Genomic DNA, 27,926 nt, shown 5'->3' with positions numbered 1-27,926 from the left:
CTTTAAAAAGGGTTCAAAGCAGGGAGCCACTAGATGCCATGACAGTTTTCACGGACGCGTCTGGAGCATCCCACAAGTCAGTTATGACTTGGAAGGATCCTCAGACTCAGCAGTGGGAGGCTGATGTTGCTATTGTGGAGGGTTCTCCACAGATTGCTGAGTTGGACGCAGTCGTCAGGGCATTTCAGAGATTCCCTGAACCTTTTAATCTGGTCACAGATTCTGCGTATGTCGCGGGTGTAGTGTCTCGGGTTGAACAAGCAGTTCTTCAAGAGGTGTCCAACAAGAGACTGTTTGAACTACTTAATAGGCTTGTGGAACTGGTCTCCCACCGCGAGCATCCCTTTTATGTTATGCATGTTAGGTCGCATACTGATCTGCCAGGGTTCATAGCGGAGGGCAACCGTCGAGCCGATTCCTTGGCCGCGGCTGCCGTGACGCTGGGCCCTCTCCCAGACGTGTTCGGTCAGGCTAAGATCAGCCACCAACTGTTCCATCAGAATGCGCCTGGCCTGGTTCGGCAATTCAGTCTTACGCAGGACCAGGCTAAGGCGATAGTGGCCACATGTCCCCAGTGCCAGAAAGACCAAATGCCCACTGTGACCTCGGGGGCTAACCCCCGAGGTTTGGCAAGCTGCGAGGTGTGGCAGATGGACGTAACACATGTCCCATCTTTTGGTCGACTGTGTTACGTCCATGTCTCAGTGGACACTTTCTCCGGGGCTATCTATGCCTCTGCCCACACAGGAGAGAAGGCAGTGGATGTCCAGAAGCATCTGCTTCAGGCATTCGCTGTCTTGGGCATCCCTAGGGCCCTAAAAACAGACAATGGCCCTGCGTATACTTCCAAGGAGCTGCGGAGCTTCCTACAGCAATGGGGAATACTGCATAAGACCGGCATCCCCTATTCCCCGACAGGCCAAGCCATGGTGGAAAGGGCCCACCAGAGCCTTAAAAAGATCCTATCCCGACAACAATCGGAGATGAAGGTGGAAACCCCCCACGTCCGACTAGCAAGAGCTTTATATACACTTAATTTCTTGAACTGCTCTTTTGATAGCCAGAATCCTCCGGTGGTCCGGCACTTCGGCAGTCACCAGCAGCTGCAGCCGAAAGCCAGGCCCCCGGTTCTTGTAAAAGATCCGGAGACCTGGCGGACGGAGGGCCCTTTTGACCTGGTGACCTGGGGGAGGGGATATGCTTGTGTGTCCACTCCCTCAGGCCCCAAGTGGGTACCATCTAAATGGGTCAGGCCCTTCGTCCCGAAGCAGAGGACAAAGCAGGAGGCGATACCACAGGTCCGGCAGGCTTGTTGGCGTCGGCGAAGGAAGTCACGCAATAATCCTTTGTCTTTCTCTCCTGATCTCCTCCCAGTGACTGAGGAGCCCTCCCCTCCTTCTTCACCTCCACCCCTGGATCTCTTGTGTTATGTTGCCTCCCATTCGCCCCCGGCTCCAGAGATGACCCCTCGCACATTTTATCTAAATTGGCTATTTGGTGAGGAACCATTTTTGTGATTTTGTGATACTTTTACTTGTCTCTTTCGTTTTAGTTACATCTCCTCAATGGCCCTGGTGTCAACATCGCTGGCTCCCAACCCTTGCCTACTGATGATGTTCATGGCGACCTGCGGACTCATGCTGTCACCTTCGGAGCCGTGGGTCATCCCCCAGCCAAAGGTCAACGTCTGGCGTGCCTTGGCACAATCGTTAGGACAGGACAGTATATGCCTAGACACCGGCGCAGCAGAGGACCCGATGTCGTCTTGCCTTGTGGGGATCCCTTCCTCTCCAGGCGAGTTCCCTGTTACGTTCCGACGTGCCTTTTCCCCAATCCTATCCCAGAGTCTCACCATTCTCCCCAATTTTGATTCATCCAATGCCTGGAGAGACGGAGTGGTCAGGCTGGACCCTGCACCCTCCGAGCCCACTGAATTACATCTCCTCGGGTCAGCCAACGCCTCCATTTGTTTTCAGTTTGATTACGGCATTACCCCCGTTGAGAAGGGTAGTGAGGTGGTCCGCCAGTCCAAGAAAGAGTACCAAGCTAAGCAGTGGTGCCGGGCCGTTCTCAAAATCCTCGGCCCCACCACTACTGGACGCACCCCTTACTCCCTTCCAAGAGGCGTGTTCTTAATTTGTGGTGACCGAGCGTGGGCAGGCATCCCCTCTGGCCTGGTCGGAGGGCCGTGCACTTTTGGCCGGCTGACGCTGTTTACTCCCAACATTACCCAAATTATTAATTGGAAAAGAACAAACATCACAGCTGAATTGGGCAGAGCCAAAAGAGACCTGAAGGATCTCACAGAAGACTGTGATGATGAAATTACACATTGGTCGCACTCAAAATCCGTTGCCTTTACCATTCTGTTGCCTTGGGTATCGGTAGCGAAGGCTCTAGGTGAATTGGGCCGCCTAGAGTGTTGGGTAGCTAAACAAGCGAATCTTACATCAGCTGCGCTTTACGACCTCCTCACAGACGAGGAAATAACAAGGAAGGCGACACTCCAAAATAGAGCAGCAATAGATTTTCTATTGCTGCTCCATCACCATCGTTGTGAGGAGTTTGAGGGCCTCTGCTGTCTGAACCTGTCCTCTCGAGCTGAGGACGCCAGACATTCCATCAGAAGACTTCAAGACCTTATACACCAAGTTAAACAAGAAACATCCGATTGGCTGGGGGACATCTTTAAGGGTTGGGGCCTCAGCGGGTGGGCCAGTTCTATTTTAGAATCGGTTGCTAAAGTTGTGTTGAGTTTAATTGTAATTTCAGTTGTGATTGTGTTGATCCGCTGGCTGGTCAAAAAAATGATAGCCAAGGTCATCTCGCCAGCTGTGAATCATGCCACCATTCCATCAGAAGTGCCCTTCGAGCTGGAAGATCTCACCCCAGAGACCGAAGAGGATGCAGACGAGGAGAGGTCAACCGGGCAGCCTCAGGAACATCTAGAGACTGATGAACTCCAGCTCGAAGGAGGCGAGAAATAGCTGGGCCAGCCGCGGATTCCCAAACTTTGGATTTTATGGACATTTTAACTTCGTTTTATTTTTATTTGTTAAGAAACGGGGAGATGTTGTGAAGTGTTTTTAAATTCCCCAGTTTTCTCCCTTATTTATGTATGTTCCCCCTTTGTTCTGTGTTAAATGGTTCCTCCCTACACAGTTTTCCCGCCACTGTGCACCCGACAGTTGAGTTACCATGGATACCCTTTCCCCCTCCATTGTCAATCTCTTCTGTTATGTAATTTCCCCACCCAGGCTTTGCCTTATAAGTAAGTCTTCTCTCCTCCCTGGGCCCAGTCAATCACCCCCCACTCCTCCCAAGCTTCGAGAAACTTCTTCTCTCTGGGGGTCGTGATTGGCTGGTGTCCCGGGGCCCCTCCTCTGCTTTACGTTTATTGGTTTTATCCTCATGTCAGTTATGTTGTGTACCTCCCTACCTATTCATGGATTGGTTTGCCGGGTTTCCCTCCCTTCTCCACCCCCTCCCTTTAAAACCTTGTTGCTCCCCCTGTTCGGTGCCATTTGCCCGGGGTTCTACCATCTGTTGGTTGCCCTCTGCAGTGGGATTCTTCAATAAACCGACGTGTTTCCCCTAGCAAGTGGTCGCCTCCTCATTTGTCCTCACAAGCGCAAGTAGTCCGATTCCGAGATCCAGCCCAGCCCGAGGCCAGGACGCCAAGGGGGGCTGGCCTCCGATGCGTAGGGGCGTCGGCCATTCTCACCCCTTCAGCTAGCCGGACATAGGGCCGCGTACGCCCAAGCGCAACAGGAGCCCTATTTACGTTTCTTAGAAAGACTTTACAGATACGTGGAGACTCAAGCTTCCGAGGAGGGAGAAAGAGAAAACCTGTTGCGGCTGATGGCGTTCAAGAACGCAAACTTTGAATGCCGGAGAGCCATCCGAACCCTCCCCCGTAGTCTACGACCTACCATCGAGCAATGATGGAGGTCGTGGCACGAGAAGTCCCACTGCCAGGAGCGCCTGACTCCAAGCTGAAGAACAAGCGTAACTCAGTGGTGTTCGCGTCGACTTCCAGCGGCGATGAAGAAGATTACAGCGTGGCAGCAGCTGGAATGTCGACCCCAGGAGCAGCAAGGAGACATCCAGGGACTCACCCGTGTCATCTATGCAGGAAAACGGGGCACTGGATGCCTGACTGCCCACTGCGGCAAGAATTTTTAACATTTAAAAGGAAGGAGTGTCCTGCTGGGAAGCAGGAGGTAAAACAACAAAAAAAACTAGAAAGCGAGCGCAGCCCCTCCCTGCGCCATGATACAAATAAGGCAGGCAAGGTTACACCGGGCAGGGAGGAAGGAACAGGGAGAAGCCCGCCACATGCCTCTACTGGACATGACTTTTCTTTACCGGACTTGACTTACTGTACCTGTTGGCTTCAGCCTCAACCTGCTTTAACCACCACCTCTTTGTTTTCTCCTTTTAGGCTGCAGCTGACCCGCGAAATACATCTCCTGGACACTGATTTCCACCTGGTGACTGCCGACATTCAACATCCCGGCAGCTGGAGGAGACTTGGACGTAGCAGGTGGATCATTGTTGGGGACACCAAATACACACCACTCAATCTTCACATAGTCCTGGGGTTAGTAACAACTGACTGGGGCAGATTCGCATTAGGGCTGTACTGCATCCAGCCCCCGCTTTCTCTCTCCAAGGGCCAAATCATCGCCCGAGCCATTCTAGTGCCGGAAGAGGTGCAGGATTCCCGGCCATCTAAGGGGTCCTCATCTCCAACGGTTGCTTGGGCCCAAGTTGTGGGGAGAGAAAAGCCCAGGCTGACATGTCAACTGTCCCTGGGCACAGACCGTAAAATCGTGCGGGGGTTATTGGACACAGGGGCAGATGTGACGATCATTCCCTCTAGGGATTGGCCGTCACATTGGGATTTGCAAAACGCAGCCGGACACATACGAGGTGTAGGGGGTCTAAAATTGGCGAAGCAATCAAAGAGCATTGTACAAATTACGGGGCCAGATGGGCAATTGGCTTCTGTATGCCCTTTTGTTTTGGATTACACCGAGCCCCTGTGGGGAAGGGACCTGCTAGCCCAATGGGGAGCCAGAATTGACCTCCCAAAGGCTCCCCAGGTTTTTCGGGCAGTGGCCACTGAGCAGCGCCCTACCTGGAAGCTGGATTGGCGATCAGATGAGCCAGTACAGGTAGTGCAGTGGCCACTTACTAAACAAAAATTGAAGGTGCTCAACGAGCTCGTTCAGGAGCAGCTGCTCAAAGGCAACCTGGTGGAGACCATGTCACCTTGGAACTCCCCAGTGTTTGTCATCAAAAAACCTAATAAAGACAAGTGGCGGCTCCTGACCGACCTCCGCCAAATTAATGAACAAATAATTGACAGGGGTCCCCTCCAACCAGGGATGCCATCCCCTACAATGCTCCCCCAAAATTGGAATTTGGCTATAATCGACATAAAAGATTGTTTTTTCCAAATTCCTCTGCATCCTGATGATGCCCCGCGTTTTGTGTTCACGGTTCCCTCCATCAACCGTGAGTCCCCGGCCAAGCGCTATCACTGGCGAGTTCTTCCGCAAGGAATGAAGAACAGCCCTGTGATCTGCCAGTGGTACGTTGCTTCGCTGCTGTCTCCTGTTCGTACAGCCCTCGGGGATGTCGTCCTGTTACATCATGATATGGATGACATCCTCGTCTGCGCCCCAACAGATGATCTACTTGCCCATGCGCTTGACCTGACAACCAGTGCGTTGGTTGCTGCAGGGTTTGAGCTCCAAGCAGAAAAAATTCAAAGGATGCCACCTTGGAGGTACCTGGGCCTTGAAATCACCAAGCGGACCATTGTTCCGCAGAAATTGGCCATTCGGACGAAAGTCCAGACCCTAGCGGATGTTCACCAACTGTGTGGGTCTTTAAATTGGGTGAGACCCTGGCTAGGTATACCAACGGAAGACCTAGCCCCCCTTTTCAATTTATTGAAAGGGGGAGAGGAGCTGAGTTCTCCTAGGGAACTCACCCCAGAGGCTCAGGTAGCCCTGGAGAAGGTTCAGAAAATCATTTCGGCCAGGCAGGCCCACCACTACCATCCGGGCCTGCCATTTAAATTCATTATTCTGGGGAAGCTGCCACATCTTCACGGCTTGATCCGTCAGTGGGACAAGAGTTTAAAGGACCAGGGTCTGGGCGACCCCCTCTTAATCATAGAGTGGGTGTTCCTCAGACACCACAGGTCCAAAAGGATGACAAGGCCACAAGAGCTGATGGCCGAACTGATCCGAAAGGCGAGATCTCGGATCAGGGAGCTGGCAGGCTGTGATTTTGCATGCATTCACCTTCCAATTCAATTGGTTTCGGGCCAACTCAAATTAAAGACCTTCAATGAACTGCTGGAAACCAATGAAATGCTACAATTCGCACTAGATAGCTACACTGGCCGTGTTGCAGTCGATCGGCGGGCCCATAAACTTTTTAATTCGGAATTTAAATTATCAATCAAAGGGATTCAGAGTAAGAAGCCTCTAGATGCTCTGACAGTATTTATTGACGCGTCCGGAGCATCCCACAAGTCTGTAATGACTTGGAAGGATCCTCAGACTCAGCGGTGGGAGGCTGATGTTGCCATTGTGGAGGCTTCTCCACAAGTAGCTGAGTTGGACGCAGTCGTCCGAGCATTTGAGAGGTTTCCTGGTCAATTTGGTGACAGATTCCGCATATATAGCTGGTGTAATATCGAGAGCGGAATCAGCAGTTCTGCAGGAGGTCTCTAACCAAAAATTGTTTAATTTGCTCTGAAAACTCGTAGAATTAGTCTCCCACCGAGAGCATCCATTTTTTATAATGCATGTAAGATCACACACTGATCTGCCAGGGTTCATCGCTGAGGGCAACCGTCGGGCTGATTCTTTGGCCGCGGCTGCTGTCACGGTGGGCCCGCTCCCAGATGTGTTCGGCCAGGCTAAGATCAGCCATCAGCTCTTTCACCAAAATGCGCCAGGCCTGGTCAGGCAATTCCATCTCACGCAGGACCAGGCCAAGGCGATCGTGGCCACGTGTCCCCAATGCCAAGCCCATCAAATGCCTACCATCGCAGCTGGGGCAAACCCCAGGGGCTTGGCGAGCTGTGAAGTGTGGCAGACAGATGTGACACCCATCCCGTCCTTTGGGAGGTTGTGTTACGTCCATGTCTCCATCGATACCTTCTCAGGAGCTATCTTTGCCTCTGCCCACACAGGTGAGAGGGCGGCAGATGTCCAGAAGCACTTGCTTCTGGCGTTCGCTGTCCTGGGCATCCCTAGGGCTTTAAAAACTGACAACGGCCCAGCGTATACCTCCAAGGAGCTGCGGAGCTTCCTGCAACAATGGGGAATAGAGCATAAGACCGGCATCCCCTATTCCCTGACAGGCCAAGCCATGGTGGAGAGGGCCCACCAGAGCCTGAAAAGGATCTTGGAGAAACAACGCGCGGCAGTGAAGGTGGAGACCCCCCACGTCCGGTTGTCGAGAGCTTTGTACACCTTAAACTTCCTAAACTGCTCTTTTGACAACCTGAATCCTCCAGTTGTCCGGCACTTCGGCAGTCACCAACAGCTGCAGCCGAAGGCCAGGCCTCCGGTTCTGATAAGGGATCCGGAGACCTGGCGGATGGAAGGGCCATATGACCTGGTTACCTGGGGGAGGGGATATGCTTGCGTGTCCACTCCCTCAGGACCGAAATGGATACCATCAAAATGGGTCAAGCCCTTCCTCCCCAAGCAGGCAAAAACATCCGAGGCTGTGCCACAGGTGCAGGAGGCATGTTGGTGGCGGAGGAGAAAACATCCCACTTTCTCTCACCTTTATTTTCTCCACAGGTTCCCTCCGACCGGGTCCCCTTCCTCTCCACCATTGATTCGCGCCCCTTTTTGAGTCGTTTTCGATTCCCGACCTTCCTCCCCTGTCTCAGATTCTTCCCCCGAACTTAATTTACTTTTTGAGACAGAGCCATCTCTTTAAGAAAATATTTAAGTTATAACCATGCTTGTTTTGTTTTTTCAGTTTGTCTCCCTTTTCCTGGCCCACACCACACCAGAATGGCCCAGCTCAGCCCTCAACTGTGGCAGCGCCCAAGCGCTCCTTTACATCTCCTGATCTTCTGCCTCCTCCTTCCACCCTGGGCAGCGTGGAAACATCAGATTGGCTGAGAGACATTTTTAAGGGCTGGGGCTTGGGCAGTTGGGCCAGTTCTGTTCTAGAATCAGTTATGAAAGTTGTTTTAGTTTTATTTTTACTTTTGATTTGCTTTTCGCTGGTCCGTGGGCTAGTCCAAAGACTTGTTAATAAGATCACAGCTCCAAGTGTCCACCAGGTGGTAGCGGGAGAATCCGCAGAGGGAGACACCTATCCTTCGGAGGCAGAGGAAGCCACAGATGAAGAAAAGCCCGCTGCGCCTCCCTTATACCACCAGGAGCTGTGTTATGAAGAAGAAGACGCCTGGACTGATCAGCCCCGGAACCCAGCCTTTTGAACCTTTTAGTACAGATTTTTCCGTTCTTTTCAATTTTATTTAACAAAAAACGGGGAGATGTTGTGGTGTGTTGGTATGTTCTGTTTCTCCCCCTTTGTTTATGATGGTTCTGTCCTCCCAGTTTTCCCCGCCCCAGTTTCTGTCCATTATTTAGTTACTATGGTTGCCCCCTTTGTCATGTAATTTCCCCGCCCTGTATCTCCTAATATGTATAATTTTTCCTCCTCCCTGGGCCCAGTCAATCACTCCCCACCACTCCCAGTCTTCCAGAATGTTCCTCTCAGTGGGAGTAGTGATTGGCTGAGGTCCCGGGGCCCCTCCTTTATAATGTATCGATTAGTTCTCCCTTACAGTCTATTATGTTAAGCTCGTCCCCTGACTTCCCCTGATTGGTTTTTTGTAAATCCCACCTCCAGTTACCACCTCCCTTTATAATCCCATGCCCAACCTCTTTTTTCTGTCACTCCCTGCTGGTCGCCCCCCGGGACATTAAACTTGTTTGACCCCAGAGAGTGTCCGGCTCTTTTCTGCTCCGCCCTATTCAGCAGCTCTACCCCGAGACCTCGTCCTGCAGGCACAGCCCAAGGCTTCTACCGCCGAGGGGTGCCTGAAGCTGCCAGTCCTGGGGCCTTGCCACCGGGACTGACACCCCCTGCTGCAGTGGGACTGTTGGCCACCTTCTCAGCTAGCCAGGTCACAGGGTCTCCGGCCGGTCATCGCTGCAGAATCCTGTGTCTCACTCTAAAGGGAATGGAAGTAATGAACAATCCTGATTTGACTCCTGCCTGATAAAACATTCTGTTCAAAAGCCTAACACTGGGTCTGACAAACTTTGGTCTTCTGACTTTTCTATATAGAAAATTTATGCTTCCCAAATTTAAATTCTGGAACAAAATAATTTCTGAATTGTCAGAGTAAAATTAAATGATGCTTTGTTTTACATTTTCACGTAAGTAACTAAAATTATTCTATGAATGTGAAACTCTATCCATTTTAGCCAAGTGTCTCCTTTACTTGTCTGTTCATACCTCTCCATTTGCAATAATGATTCCATGTTACTTCTGATCCTACTTACTAAAAGTTTCATACTAAAATTTATCCTTTTCTTGCTCACTCATTCTCTGCAGCTTTTTCTTTGCCATACAGGCAGCAGACAGTCCCATTAATCCCATCAGTCACTCCAGTACTATCACATATACCCCTTCCCCATCCATTTCTAAGCTCCATCATGCATTTCCAAATTCCTTATCAGGGACTTGGTACGAGGACTCATCCTGCAGCTCTAACTGTAGACACCACAGATGTGCACTCCCTGTGCATCTTTTACTGTGAATTCAAAAAACCTCTCTCTGTAAATAAGTCAGACCCACTTCATTCCCAGTACATCTCTTGTTTGAGCACCGCAACAAAGACCTACTGTCCATCTTTTGCTCATGGGATCTCTTCAGAGTGCTTCTGCAGTTTATTTTCAAGTGTTCCTCCTGCAAGGGATCAGGGATAGCTTGGTCTTTTGTCTTTTTCTCCTTTTCTCTTTTTCTGAATTTTGCTTTTGAGCAGTCTTTTCTGCTATCATAAATTCAGCACTTACCTCTGGACTGAAACATAGAGTTGTTTTTTTCTACTCCAAACCCACTGACCAGTAACAATTTCTGGATATGAAACGTTTTGAGTTATCCAAGACACCTTCATGGGATTTTTTTTTTTTAATTTGCAATAATACTTAGGGAATCTAGCAGGTATTAGGACCCTAGTTTTTACTTAACACTTTATTTGTGTGTAATAAGAGAAAATTTTGGCCTCACACAACCAACAACTGAAATAGCCAGCTGAACAACTGGAACTGCTTCTTTGAAAAGAAAAATGTAGAATATAAGAATTATTAAATAATACATTTATGATTGATTGTAGAAGAAAATGATGTGCTTTACACACTTAAACATAATATCCCAGGTGGAAGTTCATCACAAAATCATCTTTTTAAGCTCTGTTTTCATACACTTTAAAATAATAATTAAATTCAGATTTTTTTAAAATTTAAATTCTCAAAGTGTTGCTGAAGTTGAGTGTATTCTAAACAGGAAGGAATTTCAATGTTAATTCTGCTTTCTTAGTAACAGAGTTCTGCTTTCTTAATAACATGATCATAAATAGATAATTTATGATGTAAATATAGTGAGTTTCACTACAGTGTGTGTTCTAATGGGTACATAAGGACAGTAACACATGAAGACTTGTCTTCTTTGTGTATGAAAACTCAAAAGTGAAGAAAGTAACAAGGAAAACACCTGCAATATTAAGAACAAATTTTTCTATTCTATCTTACAAGTCAAAACAACTAATTTCATAGAACCTGTTTATAGAGGACAAAGGTACTTTTTACTGTACATTTTTTCAATAATTTTCCTATGTAAATAAGAATCCCTCTCTTGGGGAAGAGGCTGGCATCATTTTCCCATCATTTCCCCTACACACAGTCAGCAGCAGGGGCTGCCATCTTGGGAGGGGGCAGTACCCCAACATTTTGGGATTCTCCTTGTTCCCATGGGGCTCCTGAGATATAGCAATTTTGTGGTAAGTGATTATTTACTAGTTGGTTTGCATTTTTTTTGCTGTTGATGTTTTGCCTCTTAGTAATCGCTATTTTTAAACTTATATCTACTAATATCTGTTCCTTATCGGTGGAAAGGGATTGGTTGAAATTAGGGGGAGGCAACTCATTTTAACGAGCGTCCACATCTTTAAATTGTCATGATGAAAAGAAAGGGAGCAAGCCCAGAACACAGGCCTTAGTATCAGTAAAAATAAACTCCTCTGGCAAAAGTCAAAGCAAAAGCTATAGGAAGCACCAAGTTGCAGAAAACCTTCTGTTTTTGTTGTCCTCAGTGCCTAGTTAACATTACTGGCACTTCTTTCCATGAAACTTCTTGAAGTTTAAGTTCAATTCACAAAACATAAAAGATTAATTGAAATTTCTAAAATTTACTTATTGTCATCACACAAAACAAACTTCATACATATTTCATTACATCTGTACTGAGCATACAAATGCAAGTGTCTGCAATAATCGTGCATTTCAGTAAGTGTTCCAAAAATATAACTTTTATGCATGGCTTCTGGGATCAAGGCCAGTTGCAGCTACAAGATGGTCTACACAGCTGCTACCACATCACATGAACCTGGAGAGTGCCAAGATAAAGGGAGAGAAATAGGACCCAGCTATAACCCCCTCTTTCTTTAAATAGTTTTCCATTTCATCTCCCCTGTGTTCTTCTGCAACATCTTACATCCTACAAATAGAAATACAAAATTGTAGAATACCCTGAGTCGGAAGGCACTCAGCGGGATCACTCAAGTCCAACTCTTGGCCTTGCACAGGCCACCCCAAGAATCACCCCACATATTTCAGAGCATTGTCCAAACACTTCTCGAGCTTCTCTCAGGCTGGCGCTGTGACCACTTTCCTAGGGGGCCTGTTTTCCCATCTTCTTGGTGAAAACCCCTTTTCTAATATCCAACCAAAACCTCCCGTGACACAGCTTCAGGCCATTCCCTCGGGTCTTGTCACTGTCGCCACAGAGCAGAGATCAGTGCCTGCCCCTCCTCTTCCCCTCACGAGGAAGCTGCACCTGCAGTGAGGTCTCCCCTCAGTGTCCCCTTCTCCAGGCTGAACAGACCAAGTCACCTCAGCTGCTCCCCGTATGGCTTCCCCCTCTAGGCCCCTCATCATCTTTGTAGCCCATAAATATATGCTGCCCTGCAATGTGCAAACACAGACAGTTGTTCACAAAGGAGAGAAAATAGTTCAGAAAATTGCATTCCAACACTGTGAATACGTGCCAAAATACTGGAGTGAAATACTGACACCACCGAAGAAATGTCAGAACAAAGCATCAAAGTACAAAAAGTGTTATATGGGGCAATGCCTCAAAGCATCCTGGCTGTGACAAGCTGACAAGAAAATCTTGACTTAGAATGCATTTAAGTCAAAAAATAATATGACAAAAGGGCCGACAAGGAAGCTATGAGGCACAAAGACTCTTAACTCTGGACGACCACTGAGGTTTAAAAAGGCAGAAAGAAATAAAGCACTTATTTTAAGCAACGATTAACTAAGTGAGAAGAAAACAAAATTGTTGGATGAAGAAGGACCAGAAGTGTGTCATTGGGGCCTACAAGAAACTTTCAAAGCAAGTTAGTTCAGTGTTCAGAGGAAAGGAAAATTGAAGTTATGACCCAATAGGCTACACAGATGGAACAATTCTAATTGATGTGAGGCCAGGCTGGCACTGGTTGGATTCACAGAACCAGCTGGCTCCCTGTTCCTGCTTCTGTCTTTCTCTTTGCTAAGATGCACAATGGAACCTCTGAGTGGCATATGTAGGGATTAGTTTTGCATGAAATACCAAGACAAAAGGAAGGAGCTCTTTATTTTCCTTGGAAGATTTTTCCTCCTGGATTTTTTGCATCCAATTTTACACTCACTGCAAACAAAAACAACCTAGATGTGAGATTACATCCAGTAATTCTTAAACATATATTGACAGTATGGTGTGTATCACAACTACTACTAATCTATACAGTCAAATTCAGCTCCTCCTCGCACAGATCACTGTGCACACAGGTCACAGGTAGCTGCCTGACATTGGTGGTACGACAAAGAAAAGTTCATTCTCTGATGGTTGGCTGACTTTTGCTAAACTGGATATAACTGTTCAAGTCTGAACTTTTATGAAGCACCAGCTGTGGTAAACACCCCTCATCTGCAGTGAGACTCAAAGTACTCTCAGCAAACATACACTTTAAATTAAATTCAGCTCCTGCTGGAACAAAATTCCTTTACTATAAGATGAAGGGATGAACTCAAAGTATTTTCAGTTGGATCCTTACTGATCCAGATGACATCTAGACTGCTGCTGAACATCCAGCACCACCTTCAGAAACATGCCAAATGGAACTCAAAAGTAACAATTTGAAAGGACTAGCTTGGGCTAACCTCACTTGCATGCAAGGCTTGATAAAAAGCACAGTCAAGTGGGATTTTGTTGCAGTTCACTCCCAGGAGAGTGAAATGCCTAAGCTTCAGTTAGAAATCAAATATTAAAATATAACAAGATCCAAATGCTAGGTCCTGCAGATAAAATGTATTACGGAGACAATTGACAACAGTTGCATTTGTAGAAACATTCAGACTTTAAAGCAGAATTCTAGGCACAACAGTGCCATCCAGGGGCCAGCTAATTGCTGGTAAATTTCCTGAAACTATTTTGGGGGGTTTTCTCTTTGTTTTGGGTTGTTTGCTTTTGGTTTTTTTGTTAGTTTGATTTTTTGTTTTCGTTTCGTAAAAAGAAACACAACAAAACCAAAAAAAAATGTATTCATTCTCTAACATACTAAGCTTTGCTTACATTTAAGCACGGCCTTTGCAAAAGTTTCAATAGAAGAATATTTGTAGCAATTTAAATCAACAAATACTCCTAGCACAAGAAACTGGCAATGATGAGGAAAGTTCTGATGAAACGTTGCCAAAATTTTCAGACTGAGACATCACTCAGTCCAAAACACATGCTCAGCCGCACTTCACCACGGCTATTTAAAATTAATTACATATATAAAATTTCACACAACCAAAGCTTCAGGACGTTTCTACACAGCCCTAAATCTTCCTTCTGCGCAAACGGAAGACTCAATCTGAAAATTGTGAGGCACTTTTTTGAAAACGGAGGCTGTTTTGTCACGGGGGCCATGGAGCAAAGTCTGGAGCTACGGCAGCGCCCACAGCTTACTCCTGCAACGCCTTCCGCTCAGCAGCAATAAGGCAGGAAAAGCAAAAACCCCAAAATATTTCTATTATAAACTAGAAATATTTCTACTATAAGCTCGTGGGGGCAGAGCCCCTTCAGTTTAACGATTTACAAGCCTACACCGGCCTGATTAAGCCAGCCAACCAGCCGGCCGGCCGGCGATGCCGAGCACAGCCCCGCGCCCCCAAGCTTTAGGTTTCACCGAGGGCCAGGCGACTTCCTTAGGCTCGGCCCAGACGCCCCGGGTAGGCCGGGCTCGGGATCCACCCCGTGTCCGGTGAGGCCCGGGAGGAGAGCGGCCCCAATCAAAGCTCTTTAACCCGCGTTGAAGGCGGGCTCCGGGGCGGGGTCGCGGCCCCTGGGCGCCTGCGCGCGGTTTCGGTTCGTGCGGCGGCGTGCGGGGCTCGGAGCGGCCTGCGCGGTTCTGTGGCGCCATGGCTCCTGTGCTGAACCTCAACAACGAGGTGAGACACCCGGGGCGCCGCTGGGAGCGGGCCGGGGGGGGGCTTGGGCCGGGGAAGGGCCGGGGTGGCGGCGGCGGATCGGCCTGCGAGCGAGCCGGCTCGGGGCCGAGCCTGCCGCAGGCGGCGTGGAGGCCCGGAGCCGTGGGGGAGATCGCGGGTGACCGGCGCCGTCCCTCGGCGTGGGAGAGCGCGTCCCATGTGCTGGAGCTCCGCTGTGGTGGAAACAAACATCCGTCGGGTGAAGTTGAGCTGCTTGCGGGGGGTGGCACGCCATTCCGGCCGACACGTGTGCCTCGGTGCGGCGTCCTGACCCCCGGTGCCGTTCCATCGCGCCTGCCTTGCTGTGTTTGTGTTCACGCCGAAATCTTGCAGGTGATCTGGCGGACCCGCCAAAGCCCCAGCTGCCTGCCTCCTGGATGGCAAAGATATTGCCTTATTTTCTCGCACGTGGACAGATTGAAAATGAAAAAATGAATAGGTTGCAGCTAATTTCTCCTTGTTCTGTAAGAAGTTTGGTATTTCATGTTTATTTCAGTATATTTTTTTCTTCTTCTTCACTATAGTGTGAATTCGGTTATGTGTGTTTCACTCGTGACGGGTTTTGGTTACGTATTTGCAATTCATTATGCACAGTAAGCCTGACACAACTAAAGTAACCTCATTTTAGGTGTTGCAGTTTAGAATAGCTGGCAGTTCTGAGCATGTGTGATTTTAACACCTGCACTTAGCACTGTGCACATCCAGAATTCCTACATAACTAACAGCTTGATGCCATCAGCAGAACAAAAATTACTTTTTTTTTTAGGTGTATGAGAACTTGAAGAGGGGTTAATTTGCAAGTTGATTTCAAGAATTTAGTGAAGTGTAACCTCTTCATCAGGAAAAGTGTTTGATAGTGCATAAAATCAAGATATTTACTCAGTAGTTTTTGGTTCATGCTCTTAACAAGTGTAAGGTCAGAAATGAGTGATTTGACATTGAAACATACATGTAAATCACCAAGGAGGAAAGAGGGTATTCCATTCATTGTGGTAGTGTGGACTCCTTGTGGTTGATTCACATTTGAGTGATGTTTCATACTCTTTCACTGCAAAAATGCTAATAACAAGGGATGAAAACAGGAGCATTCTTTGACTTGAGGAGCTCTTCATAAAAAGAATACAGTAAGTTTCTGCACAAAACATTGGAAGATTTCAGGAATGTCATTTCATCTAATACTTCAAACATAACTTTGTCCTGAGAGGAAACTGAAAGTTCTGGAGAAAGTAGCTTTTACTAGTTTCTGCAAAAAGTGGACGCTCTGTCCTACCTTACATCTCAGATAGAGCTATTATTACAAAGACTGAAATCCTGGATGCCATCTCTTCTAGAGGGACAGAAGATCAGTCTGGCTTAGAGTAGGACGAGACCTAGTGTGAGTAGAGTAAAAGGTGTTTTCCATTTCTATGCATATGTCCTTTTGTAAGTGTCAGAGCTGTATTAATGACTGTGATGTTTAGTTATAAAATATAAAATAACTTATTTACCAATACCTGGGTATTTCATATCTCTATAACAGATACCCTCTGTGTATTTGTTACAGAGATGCCTTTGTAAGAATACATTTTAAGAGTAAAAATCATATCTTCCTCTAATAAAGATGAAATGGAGGAATTTTATTAGGACCATGTTTAAATGGGTAACTTTTGAAAATGCAGTCTATTAAATAATATTTCTTGTCTATTCTTCCAATTTGCTAAGGGAAAGCAAATTATGGAGCAGCTCCATTCTGTGCACCTTCAGCTTTCCACAGTCAGACAATACTGTGGGGATCATGTGGGTTTTTTCCCATTGGGCCATATACAGTAGGTATGATGGTATTTGTTGCAGAGACAACCTTGTCACCCTTATACAGCTGATAACTTCTTTGTCTTTGCTGGATTTACAGGAATCCACTGTCTGAAGGGAGTCTACAAGAAAGCTGGAGAGAGACTGTTCTCAAAGGCATGTAGAGATAGTATAAGAGGAATGGCTTTAAATTGAAAGAGAGTAGATTTGGGTTGGATATTAGGAAGGAATTCTGTGGTTGTTGGGCTGTGCATATGTGGATGCTCTGTCTCTGGAGGTGTTTAAGGCCAGGCTGGATGCACTCCAAGCAACCTCGTCCAGTGGGAGATGACTCTTCCCATTGCAGCAAGGTCGGAACCAGGTGGCTTTAAGCTCCTTTTTAACCCAAACCATTCTATGAAATTCTGTGATATTATATATTTCAGGCTTTAGTTCTAGCAAAGAAAGGCTTCTGCTTTTAATTAATGTAAAATACCATGTCCTGCTAAATGGTGGAATCTTAAGGAATTCTAGGATGACAGATTTCAAATTTTTTTTTACCAGTTCACCTTTTGTTTACAGGAAAAACAGATATTCTTAAAACCAGTGTTTCCCAGTGAGATAAACTGGCACTTATCTTAATGTTAATTGACTACTATTTTAATTATGTACTGTTTTTTGTTTGATAGTAGTTGCTGAGAAATAGTTATTAGTGTCAGAACGCTTACTTGTTCTGCAGTGTCTTCTACATCAGGTGTATGTGTGCTTTGAAACTAGAGGGCATTTAATTGCATCATGATTTAATGGTGATGATTTAAAAGATGCTCTGGGGAAATTGGACAAATAGTGGACTGTGATGCCTTTGTCCCTTCTGAGAGCTTTTGAACTCGTTGGTTAATTTCAAAGAAATTGGAAAGGAATGGAGACTTTAAAAGTTGTTGGGGTTCAGGTTTTTTTAATCACAATTTGCTTAAAGAATAATACCTCCATGGAGCAATAGTCTCCCAGCTGTTCTGATCTATAGGGAGCAAAGAATGAGAATGTTGTACCCTTTAGGTGACTGGATGAATGAGGGATTTAAGGACAATGTTAAGGACACAGGGTGAAAAGAGGAAATTGCAATTATTGTGAGGAGGTGAATAAAGACAGAAAATAATAAGAAACCAATCATATTCACAAATAATTAGTTTAGACATTTCATTAATGTTTCTTTTCATGAAAAGTTGTTTATAGCAGTGTAAGTGCTTCAAAATATCACACTATTTCCATGTTAACAAGCAGAACATTTGCCAAAAGTGTATAAATTATTTCTTTTGTTTACTCTAATCGAATATATACGTAGATAATAACAAAAAAAGTAAGGTCTTGGCAGAGCTCACAGTCATCAAGTTCCAGTAATTTTAGGAAGCTATCTTGCTGCTGGTAAATAGCATGGTACAGTTTCGGTGTGACTGCATGACTGAAAAATTGAGACTGAAAAGGGTTAAGAAACACAATATTTTTGTAATGCAGGCATTGTATTACTTTATGGGATTGCTGCTTTTTGATTACTGGATGAACTGGGTGAGTGAAGGAGGGAGGGTGGGTGCAGAGGAAATAAAAACCACAAAATTGGAACAAAGTGAAGCAGTGAAGACTAGAGTTTTTGGGAAAGAAGAAAATGCAGTATTTCTTACCATTTTCTACTTATTGCGTTCACTGAAACAAAGAAAAGCATAAGTCATAGAATGAAAGTTTGAGTTTTGCCATTCCATATTCACTGGATATGGTCTTACTTTTGAAGGGTTTGTCTGTATCAAGTCTAATGGTATTCTCCAGTTGTGGTTACTCTTACAAGCATGCATGCTGAAGGAATCATTTTAAAAACCTGTTGCTGTCTTGAATATGTTTCCTGTTTTAAAAAGCTTTCTAAGAAATTTCAGGTGTCTTGCCACAGAATAGCTCCCAAAGTTAAACTTTTCTGGAAACATTTGCTAGATGGCAGCACATAATCATCAACTACCATGGATAAGGGCAAGTTTTAAGGGTGATAGCTCATGTTTAATGTGAAAAAATTATCCTTGCTGATCAGCAGTACACAATAGTATGAAACAGAAGCTGTTGAATGGGAGTCCTACAGATTTCTAGGGTTTTTTTCAGCACCTGTGTTTCTTAAATTATGTTGTTCTGCTTTTACAGTCCTAATCTGCTAATGATATTGAATTAATGCTACAAATTCAATTCTCTTTCTATTCTCTTTTTTGTTTTTTTTTTGATGGTATTCTGTTTGCAGCTACCTCAAGGAGCTATGCTGCAGAAAGCTCATGAAGCTAATGCAAATGAAGTCTGTATAGAGCGTTTTAAAAATAAGTGTTCTTATATGTACCTCCATGAGTGCTGTAATGGCTAAAGTTGAATATTAATAAGGCATCATATTATAGAAAGCAAACTCTTAGAGTAGAAAGTTTTTCTGTGGGACACGTGAATCAAATTTTCCAAACTTGATTGGATATCAAAACTTTGCTATCAGGTGAATTTTTCTCTTAAATTTGTAGTAATTAATCTTATGCAGACAAAATAGTTTTTCTCTGTATTTACAAAACTACAGATTTTAGATAATAAAAGCTACTGTCTGCATAATGCTTGTCATCTACAATGGAATTGTTCTTTTTCGTTCCTAAAAGGTAGGATCAAGATAAAACCATACCTTGAGAATGATGTGTGCGCACACTTATTTTTCAGCCTGCCAAGCAAAGTCCAGAATTAAAATTGTTATGTAGGGAGCTTAGTTGTAAAGCTCAAGGTGAAAAATTCCATTTATATTGTTTTGGGTCCCAACACTTTGTGTTGTGATACTCTACATGGCAACACTCAGCTCTTCTGCTCTTTAGATTTAGGGCAGACATCCTGGCCTCAGATTTAGCTGGGCAGCAGTTTAGGTCCTGGCATGTTTAGAAAGCAGTCTGGAGGTGTGAATTAAGAATTTAAATTGGTGTATTGCAAAGTCAGGTATGAGTAGCGTGGCTGATAATGAAAAAAATCAGACAAGCAGGCCACAGAGCGTAACCTTAACTAAGGGAGAAAGACTGACATACAGTCTCTGGAAGTCTGAAACTGCAGTCTTGAGTTTTAGCTGTAGTTTAATAATTGTACAAAACTATATCTGTAGTTACTTAATCTTTTATCACAGTGCAAACAGAAGTAAATGTATATTTGTAGATGCTTATATATAAAGACTGAGTTGTCTTGGTGTAGCATGGGTAGGTGTTGTGTTTGTCCTTAGGTGTTCAGATGCAGCTAAGACAGAAAACAAAGAGGAAAGAGCTATTGAAATTGCATTTATACATGTCTTTGTTCACAAATTGAAGAAAGTTCAAGTACATCCTTCTACAAGTAAGTAACTTTTGGTCACCAAAGTTTCTGTATAGCAGCAAAGAGAATGTGGTCTGAACAGAATATCAGGAAAGATTAGGGAGGGGGAAATTGAGCGAGTCATTAATTCTTCCTGAAGCTGAATTGATTTCTATAACCAGGAACTGCATCATGTTTTTTGTAAGGTGCACTAAAAGTGAAAGATCTGAGTATTTACCCATGCTAGTCCTTCGTGTATTATGTATTTCTAGTTTTTATACAGTACATCTAGCATGCTTAAATATTTTTTAATTGATAATAAAATTAACCTAAAGTTTTTTAGTCTTTGAATGGTCACCATTTTTGCAAGAAGCATTCTGTACAAAGTGAGTATTTAATTGCAGTTACTTAAGATCTTCCGTAATTTCAGCCTTCTTCAACATTATGTATGACTATCTTGTCACTCAGATGTGATATGCCTCTTTGTGTTTTTATTGATTTAGGGTGATAAATTAGATATATAATTTAAAATCTTCTTTATTCAGGGTCTGTTTTTTTACTCACATTCTGTAGGAACCAAGGGAGTTGAAGTACCTTCAGTGTTAAATATAAGGCTTTTTGTGGAGAACTGCTTTGCAGCTCAGACAGATGAGGCGTGCCCCTGATGGAGTGTGATGCTCTAACTGTGGTTTCTTCACAAATGTCTGGACTTGCTGCTTCTAGTCTGGGGCTTCTCGCTCACCCATTCCAGCCACGTCGTCTTGCCTCCCACTTCTGTGCTCATCGGAAGTTTGTTGCTAGAGTGGTTTTCTGCTGCAGATTGATGGTAACAATCTTACCGGGTTCTGACAAGCCGGCGGGAGCAGCAGCCCTGTGGGACTTGTGAGTGGGATGGGCGCAGAGGCAGAGAGATGGATTATCCCGCCACAGCTGTTTGATTGGCTGATAGAGCTGTGCTGTATTTCATCTCACTTAGGTGTTTCTCTGTAAGCAGTGGCTTTCTGTGAAGTAAACATAGAATTTAAGGAGGGTATTGAACCAGAAAAACCTACAATAGGGTGACGCATAATGTACAGTTATGTTGTCTGGCAGGTGTTTTGTGACCACTAGAAATAGTGGTCAAGGCTGTGAAGGCAGGAGAACTACAGAGTTCAAAGGGGAAGCCAAATGAGCCCTTACATTTGTCTGATCTTGATGGCTTTACGTAATGAGTTCCTAGGAGACTAGTTAAAAATCAGCTTTAAAGAAGAATCTTAAAATTTCAGTGGTGTCAGGGTATACAGGTGCCTAGGATGCTCTGTGGTCAGAATTGAAGCTGTGGCTGCATACTGGCACTGCCAAGATCTGTTTATCTCTGACAATTTGTGTTCTTAAATACTTCCCTGAACCTGGTCATACAGCCTCTTGTATGTCACTGAGTTTATATTTATTTTATGGGAAATGTGAGTAAGGGGGGAAAAAACAGTCTCCTATCTGTTGCAAAAGAACAAGTTGCAGTCTGGTAGTAAGTAAAGTGTAGTATTTGAGTTGTATTTCCAACAGTAATTAAGAAATTAACCTGTTGCTCTCAGGGACTTGTTGAAGCATGATGCTTCAATCTTTCTTTTAAAATGCTCTTTACTATTGTGGGCAAATTGATATGAGCATTCAGATTTTTACTGCATTAGATCCAAGGATCCAAATGGCTTCTATTACTAAACGTATGTTTTGATATTTAAAGTATATTCCTGAGTCTTCCTTACTGTGATGAAAAAGAATTCTAGATGGAAACTTTCAAAATAACACTGACAGGGTGCTGTAGACACTACCGTGTTTAAGGCAGTTCAGAATACTGGGCAGTCAGTTCAGTGCAGTGATCCAGCATCTCACTGAAATAAAGTAGCTACCCCCAAAGATCTATTTTTATGCTATCCCCTGGGCTATGAGGTAATTGAGGAATCTCGTAGGGCAATTTCATATTTGTGTCTGGTCTCCTCATATAAAGGAGAAGTGAGACTTGAGGTCAGGCATCTAACCAGTTACCTGATATTGGACTGAGCTGTGAGATATCTTAACTGCTCATAATTCAAGATACAGTCTTATCTCTTAAGGCATGAAGCTGTCTGAGGGGGAAAAATTTTAATTTAATGGCTTAGTTGTTATAAAACTTTCCAGTAATTGAGAAAGCTGATGGATAGGTTCCCTCAGTCTGAGGTGAGTTTATTCCTATGAATCTCAATGACCAGCAGAGTGCACTAATCACAAATATTAACAAATACTGTTGCTGGGCTACTGTCTGGCAAAGGGTGATTTTATGGAGTGAGGGGAGCCTGGTCATGTGTTTCACCAGTGGGAGCATTTCCGTAGGAAAAGTCCTTGACTGTGCTCCAAAGGCTGCTTATCCAACAATTAGTACAAAATACATGAGCTCCCTGAAAGGAAAAACATGAACTCAGAACTCTTTACTCCTGAGAAAAATTCTTCTTGCTGGTGTATAGAAAGTTCCCTTGCTATTTTCTCTGTGGTTTATGAGCTGTATTTCATCCAGCACCTATACAGTGTGCTGGCCAAGCCGTTTTCTTGAAGTAGAAACATTTACCCTACACTCCTATATCAGGTTTTTTCAATTCTGTTAAGTGCCCCAGCATCTAAGCTGTTGCTCAGATGGTGGACGCCAGTTCTTGTTCTCTCCTGAGCTGTCTGCCAGTGTGGTTCACACATGTGTCACAGCATCTCTGCCTCTTGGTCAGCTTTAGCTGGCGTGAAGTTCATGTGTGACCACTTCAAAATTATTCTGAAGGTAGAATGGCTAGCACTTGGATACTTTTGAAAAACTATGGGTGCCTAGGATGCTTTGTGGTCAAATTAAAGCTGTGGCTGACTACTGGCACTGCCAAGATCTGTGTATCCCTGGCTCACACATGGTCTTAAATACTTCCTTGAAGCTTGTTCTGCATTCTCTTAAATGTCACTAAAGTCAGTCTAAAGTCTTGGAAAGGCATATAAACAAGTTATGAGAACTGAGAAAAGATAAATTTCTGCACGATTCAAAACTAAATAGCTAATCTTTTCCATCAGTTCATTTCTTAGTATACTGGCAAATCACTGTGTTTTTTCTGTATATTATAAGTCTATGCAAAGTTGGAAAGCAAACACGGCTTTCTTTTTAAACTCTGGAATACTTGGCAGGAATCATTTTAGCTCTGTGGAAATGCATGTAAAAATTCTTGCATTAGTTTTGTTACTAATAAATAATTGTAGGCACAACAGTTTCTTGAAGAAGGAAAAGTTGTGCTACATAGAGCTTGATTTCTGTTTAAAACAGTTCAAGTGTTAAATTCCTGACATTCTTTTACAGACCATGTAAATGTCCTAAGGAAAAAGTCTTTTGAAAGCTTATGAAATTTCCAAAGTTATACTCTGTGAGATAAAATTCTGAGGAATTGTGGCTTTTTTTTCCCCCTAGGAACTGTTCCAGCAGCTGTTTCTAAAGTTTCTAGAGTTGCCACATCATCAGTTTTACTAATATTAGCAGCAAATTCTGATCTGCTTGCTCTTCACACAGTTTTTTTTTTCAGCAGATTGCTGAAGCAATTAACCATGGCTAACAAGGCAGTTTTTTACTTCTGACAGTGTTGTATACAGCCTTTATTGGACTACTGTACTTGAGGACAGGAATGAAAACTTTTTCTTAGCTCAAGTGGTTTATATAAAGTGTGTGTGGTAGGCCACGTAGGCTAGTAAGATGCTCTCATAAAGCAAAAACATCTGTGGTTCCTTGGTGTGGTAGTGTACAATAATGAAAAAAACATGCAAACGGTCATGGGAAACTTAGTAACTTTTACTTTAAGGGAACTGTGAGGTACTTGCAGTACACAGTGTAGTTTTTTTCATTAAATGTAATTTATGGCTATATATGCCTGAGTAAGACACAATTTAAAAATAGTTCCGTTACAGTAAATGGGCATAATTGCTTACTGCTGTCCTTGCAGAGGTCTTTCAGCAGCCTTTACGTTGCTGGGTCTGGAACTTGGTGCTAAATGAAGAAGGAGCAAGGCTGTAATAGGTGTAGAAGGGAAGGTGTGGTGTTAGACTTTTTCATAATAGGCTTTCAAATTTCCGGGCTTGGGGGAGGAGATGTTCCTATAAGAGAATAGTAGCCAGTTGTGAATTCATTGCAATTCCTCATTGGTATGCTATGATAAAATTCTTTTCCGTTTGTTTTGTGCTGCAGTAGTAAAGGGCAATTAATGGACAAGTAAAGTGGCCAACTACTAAATTCAGTGACTCTTTTGAATGTGTTTCAAGTCATATAAACTAAAGGGATTTAAAAGTCTTGTACTGATTTTGTCTGAAAAAAAATACCATTATGTTATTTCCTTTGCAAAGAGGGGTCACAATGATACCTGTTTATTCATATCATATGGCATTTAATACCAAATGAAGCTGTGCATAGAAAAAGAAGCTGAGGTGGGCAACTCTCTACAACTACCTAAAAGGAGGTTGTAGTGAGGTGGAGATTGGTCTCTTTTCCCAAGTAACAGGACAAGCGGAAATGGCATCAAGTTGTGCCAGATTGGCTGTTAGGGAAGATTTTTTTCACCTAAAGGATTGTCAAACACTGTAAGAGAATGCTCAAGGTAATGGCTGAGTCATCATTCCTGGAAGTATTTAGAGGTGTGTAGATGTGGCACTTTGAGACATGGTTCAGTGGTTGGCTTGGCAGTATTTGGTTTATGGTTAGGCTTTATTGTCTTAAAGGTGTTTTCCAATGTAAATGATTCTGTGAATCCGCTTTGCTGTTTAATGAGGACACATATGAGAAAACATAATGTCATGCAGGGATACATTAATATAGCAAGAGATGAGCAGATAAAAGCTGTTTGCACGAGAGGCTGGTAAGAACTGTTCTGAAGGCACCTGGTTCAAAGGAATGAGTAGTGGATTTCATCCGGAGGCAGGTGTCACTGAGGAAATGCTGCAGAAGTTGTGAATAGCACAGGAGAGCATACCTTACATGGGTAAGATAGGAATTCCAAACAGTATAAAACAAAAGGGCAGTTAAGGTGATTGCTTGCTTGAAGGAAGGAAGGGGCTTGAAGGTATTTGAATATTAGAACAGACAAAAAAGATGGGTAGGGGATGGGGTGTGTTAAACAAGAAGAATAGGTTGGTGAAGATGAATGAGGAGAGCTTTTAAGGACAGGAAAGGGGAAATCAGTTTGGTAAGAAGCACCTAGAGATGGAAGAAGGTAGCAAGCTTCAGAAGAAGGAAATCTCCCAACAGAACCAGCACTTGGTGTGGAAGAAAAGTTGTCAATGGCTGGACAATTGTGAACGCACTATTGGCCAGACAGGTGAGAGTACTTGTTCTGTCACAACAGAGAAGGTTTTGCAAGAACCTTTAAGTATTGCTCCAAGTTGTTAGTAAGTAGTACTGGGATAGTTGTGTGCAAATCTGTTGTAGATTTGGCATTTTGGCAACTGGTAGAGAACAACTTGTGGAAAGATATTTAAATTAATGAATAGATGTCAGACATCTGGAAGGGATATTTTAAGTGCTTTATTTCTTCTACTTTTCATACTTGTCCTTTTCCCCAATTTCTGTTGATATCATGAAGAAACTTCTAGGAAGAATGCAGATTATTAGATTTTTGGGGTTTTTTTTAAACCCTGACTTTCCCATGTGTTTGTGTTTATGAAGAATTTTCATCATGAAATTGTCTTGTTTTTTAAACTGTTTTGAGGGAATATGGAACACTAACTGGTGTAACAAGGCATTTCTCCATTCCCATTAGCAAGAATTCTTACCATCCTTCCAAAAAGACAGAAGAGTAGCTTATATGGTAATGCTACTTGATTTTTTTAAATTTCTTTTTTTTTTTTTGCATAAATCTATAAGTACTGAGAAAAAGTTCCCACAAAAAATATAATTCATAGAGACATAATAGTAGAGAGCGCCTTGAAGGATGAGCAGTTTTTCTGTGAGAAGTAGGATAGTATTTCAGAATTTGTCAGGCCAATCATACCGCAGCATGTTTGAAGCCAATGGAAGTTTTCCTCATGTTGTGGTGATGTTCATATAGTCTTTGGTTGCATATACATCCTGTTTGGAAGTGTAAATCAAAAAGATCTGTGATGCAAATTTGGATTTCCCTTATATGAGGTTTTTAGCAGAGTGTGTTTCCTGAGGCTATGGCTTTTGCTGGTCACTGCCATACTCTAGGTCTGAACACGAGTTGGTTGTACTTACTTGCACTCACTGGATGCATTTTGGTACTTACTTTTTTTTAAGAAGAAAGGCAAAAGTACCAAATACTTTGAAAGTCATAAACCACAAACACATCTTTTCTGATTTCCCTATCTTCTTGTTTTTTTTAAGAAAGGATTTTTTTCCTTTAAAAATGTGGATACAAAATCTTTCTTATTTGTTTCTCAATAACTATTTTCCCAGGCATGAGAAGAAGGTGGTTATGATTTTTTTGTTATTATTGTTTTTCATTTTTTTTTCCCTCCTGGAAATCCACTCATTTTTATGTGATCAGTGTTTTAGATTTAACATCATTCTATGCTTTTCTTATCGTGCTGTGTCATTCCATGACATACCACTCTATTACTTCCTGTGTGAAGTTTTTTGTTATGGTCTTGTGATGCTACTTTTATAGACGATTTCTTTGTCTCTCTAAATGTTATACATGTCATATCAGAACATCTGACAAGGCCTTGAAAGTTGCAGCTTAGAGAGGAGAAACTTCTATTGTTGTTTTAAAATACACTTGCCGGCCTGAAATTTCTTCGGTCGGTGAGGGAAGAGTGTGATGGAGAGAGCTGCTTATCCCTCCAAAATGTATCAATATGGTGGTGAAAATTGGCTGTAACTGTTGCAAGATGTAACTTGAGGCGTGGTTTGCTTCTTTCCAGAACACGGACTGCAAATGAGCATGAGCAGCAGAACTTGATTGCTGTTCCTGTTGTTGGCAGTTGATCATCCCCCTTTTTTATGGGAATTTTCACATACCTAAATAGCCCTCCAGCCTTTTTCTAGTACTTAGGCCTCTTCATACTTGTGTTGACAGAGGGCAGACTTTACAGAGGAGGAGTTTGAAGAAAAATGAATTTAAATTTTAAAAGAAATGTTATTTTTCTTATCATAGTAAGATTTCGTAATGCAGGCAAAATGTATATTTATGGTCAATCTAAATATTGTGTATTTAGCAAGTTTTTTTATCATTCAGATTTAGGGAGAAATGGAATATGATTTAGTAGATATTTCTCCAGCTTCATCATTCCTCTCCTGATGCTGTTTTATTTCATTTAATGAACTTGAAACCATTTTTCCTTAATTATTCCTTTATGCTTGCATTATAATAACAACAACTATATAGTGACATTGTAAAACAATTTTTGAAATTAATGGGTCTTACTACAAAATGAGTGTTGGTGTTGAATGACAGATGATAATAATGCATTTTCCTGGTAATATTAAGACACAAATATTTGTCAAATATTGTGATGCTGTAACAAAGAATGGCTTCCCATTCTTTTCCTGGCCTCTTGGTGCATGAGACTAGTGCAAGCTGAGGCCAGTTGAAGTAACTATAAAGTATATTTCATGAACAGTCTTGCACAGAAGAAGCTCTCCTTCTTCTGTCCCATTCAGCAAGTCATCTGTGTTCTGATTTCCCTTGAAGTTTCAATCATGAGATTAAGTCATCAGTACAAACAATGTGATAAAAATAAAATGTATTGTACGTGTAAGTTGAGAACCAGCGATGGTTCGCAACTGAGAACCAGTGATGGCCTGGCATGTTACAGCTTTCAGTCCAGTATTCCACAAAGCTTCATATAGTATATGTAGTATAGATCATGAGTTATTCCTCTGTCTCTTTAGTTTTCATTGTGTTGTCCTTGGGTTTTGTTGTTTGTTATGCTTTTGGAGTGTTCTCAGTAACTGCAGTTCTGGCCCATGTTTCCTGCCTGTTTAGACAGTCAGGGGAGGGTGTTCTGTGGTTGGTTCAGAGCCACATGTGCTGGTGAGCGAGTATGCATGTACTG

At 43.5% G+C, this 27,926-nt stretch overlaps 1 protein-coding gene across 1 annotated transcript in view; it reads left to right on the top strand.

Annotated features, from left to right (window-relative positions):
- The first annotated feature begins 14,639 nt into the window (after window positions 1-14,639).
- Window positions 14,640-27,926, top strand: part of SRFBP1 (serum response factor binding protein 1) — a 68,560-nt gene continuing 55,273 nt past the window's right edge. Inside the window, exon 1 of the mRNA XM_063180389.1 lies at window positions 14,640-14,756. Within this exon, the coding sequence (XP_063036459.1) occupies window positions 14,727-14,756 (30 nt within the window). The 5' untranslated portion in view covers window positions 14,640-14,726. The remainder of the gene's footprint in view (window positions 14,757-27,926) is intronic.

This window comes from Melospiza melodia, chromosome Z (assembly GCF_035770615.1).
Source record: "Melospiza melodia melodia isolate bMelMel2 chromosome Z, bMelMel2.pri, whole genome shotgun sequence".
NCBI classification, from domain to species: domain Eukaryota; kingdom Metazoa; phylum Chordata; class Aves; order Passeriformes; family Passerellidae; genus Melospiza; species Melospiza melodia.
Note: the sequence above shows the minus strand (reverse complement) of the source record. Positions and strands in the feature narration are given on the sequence as shown.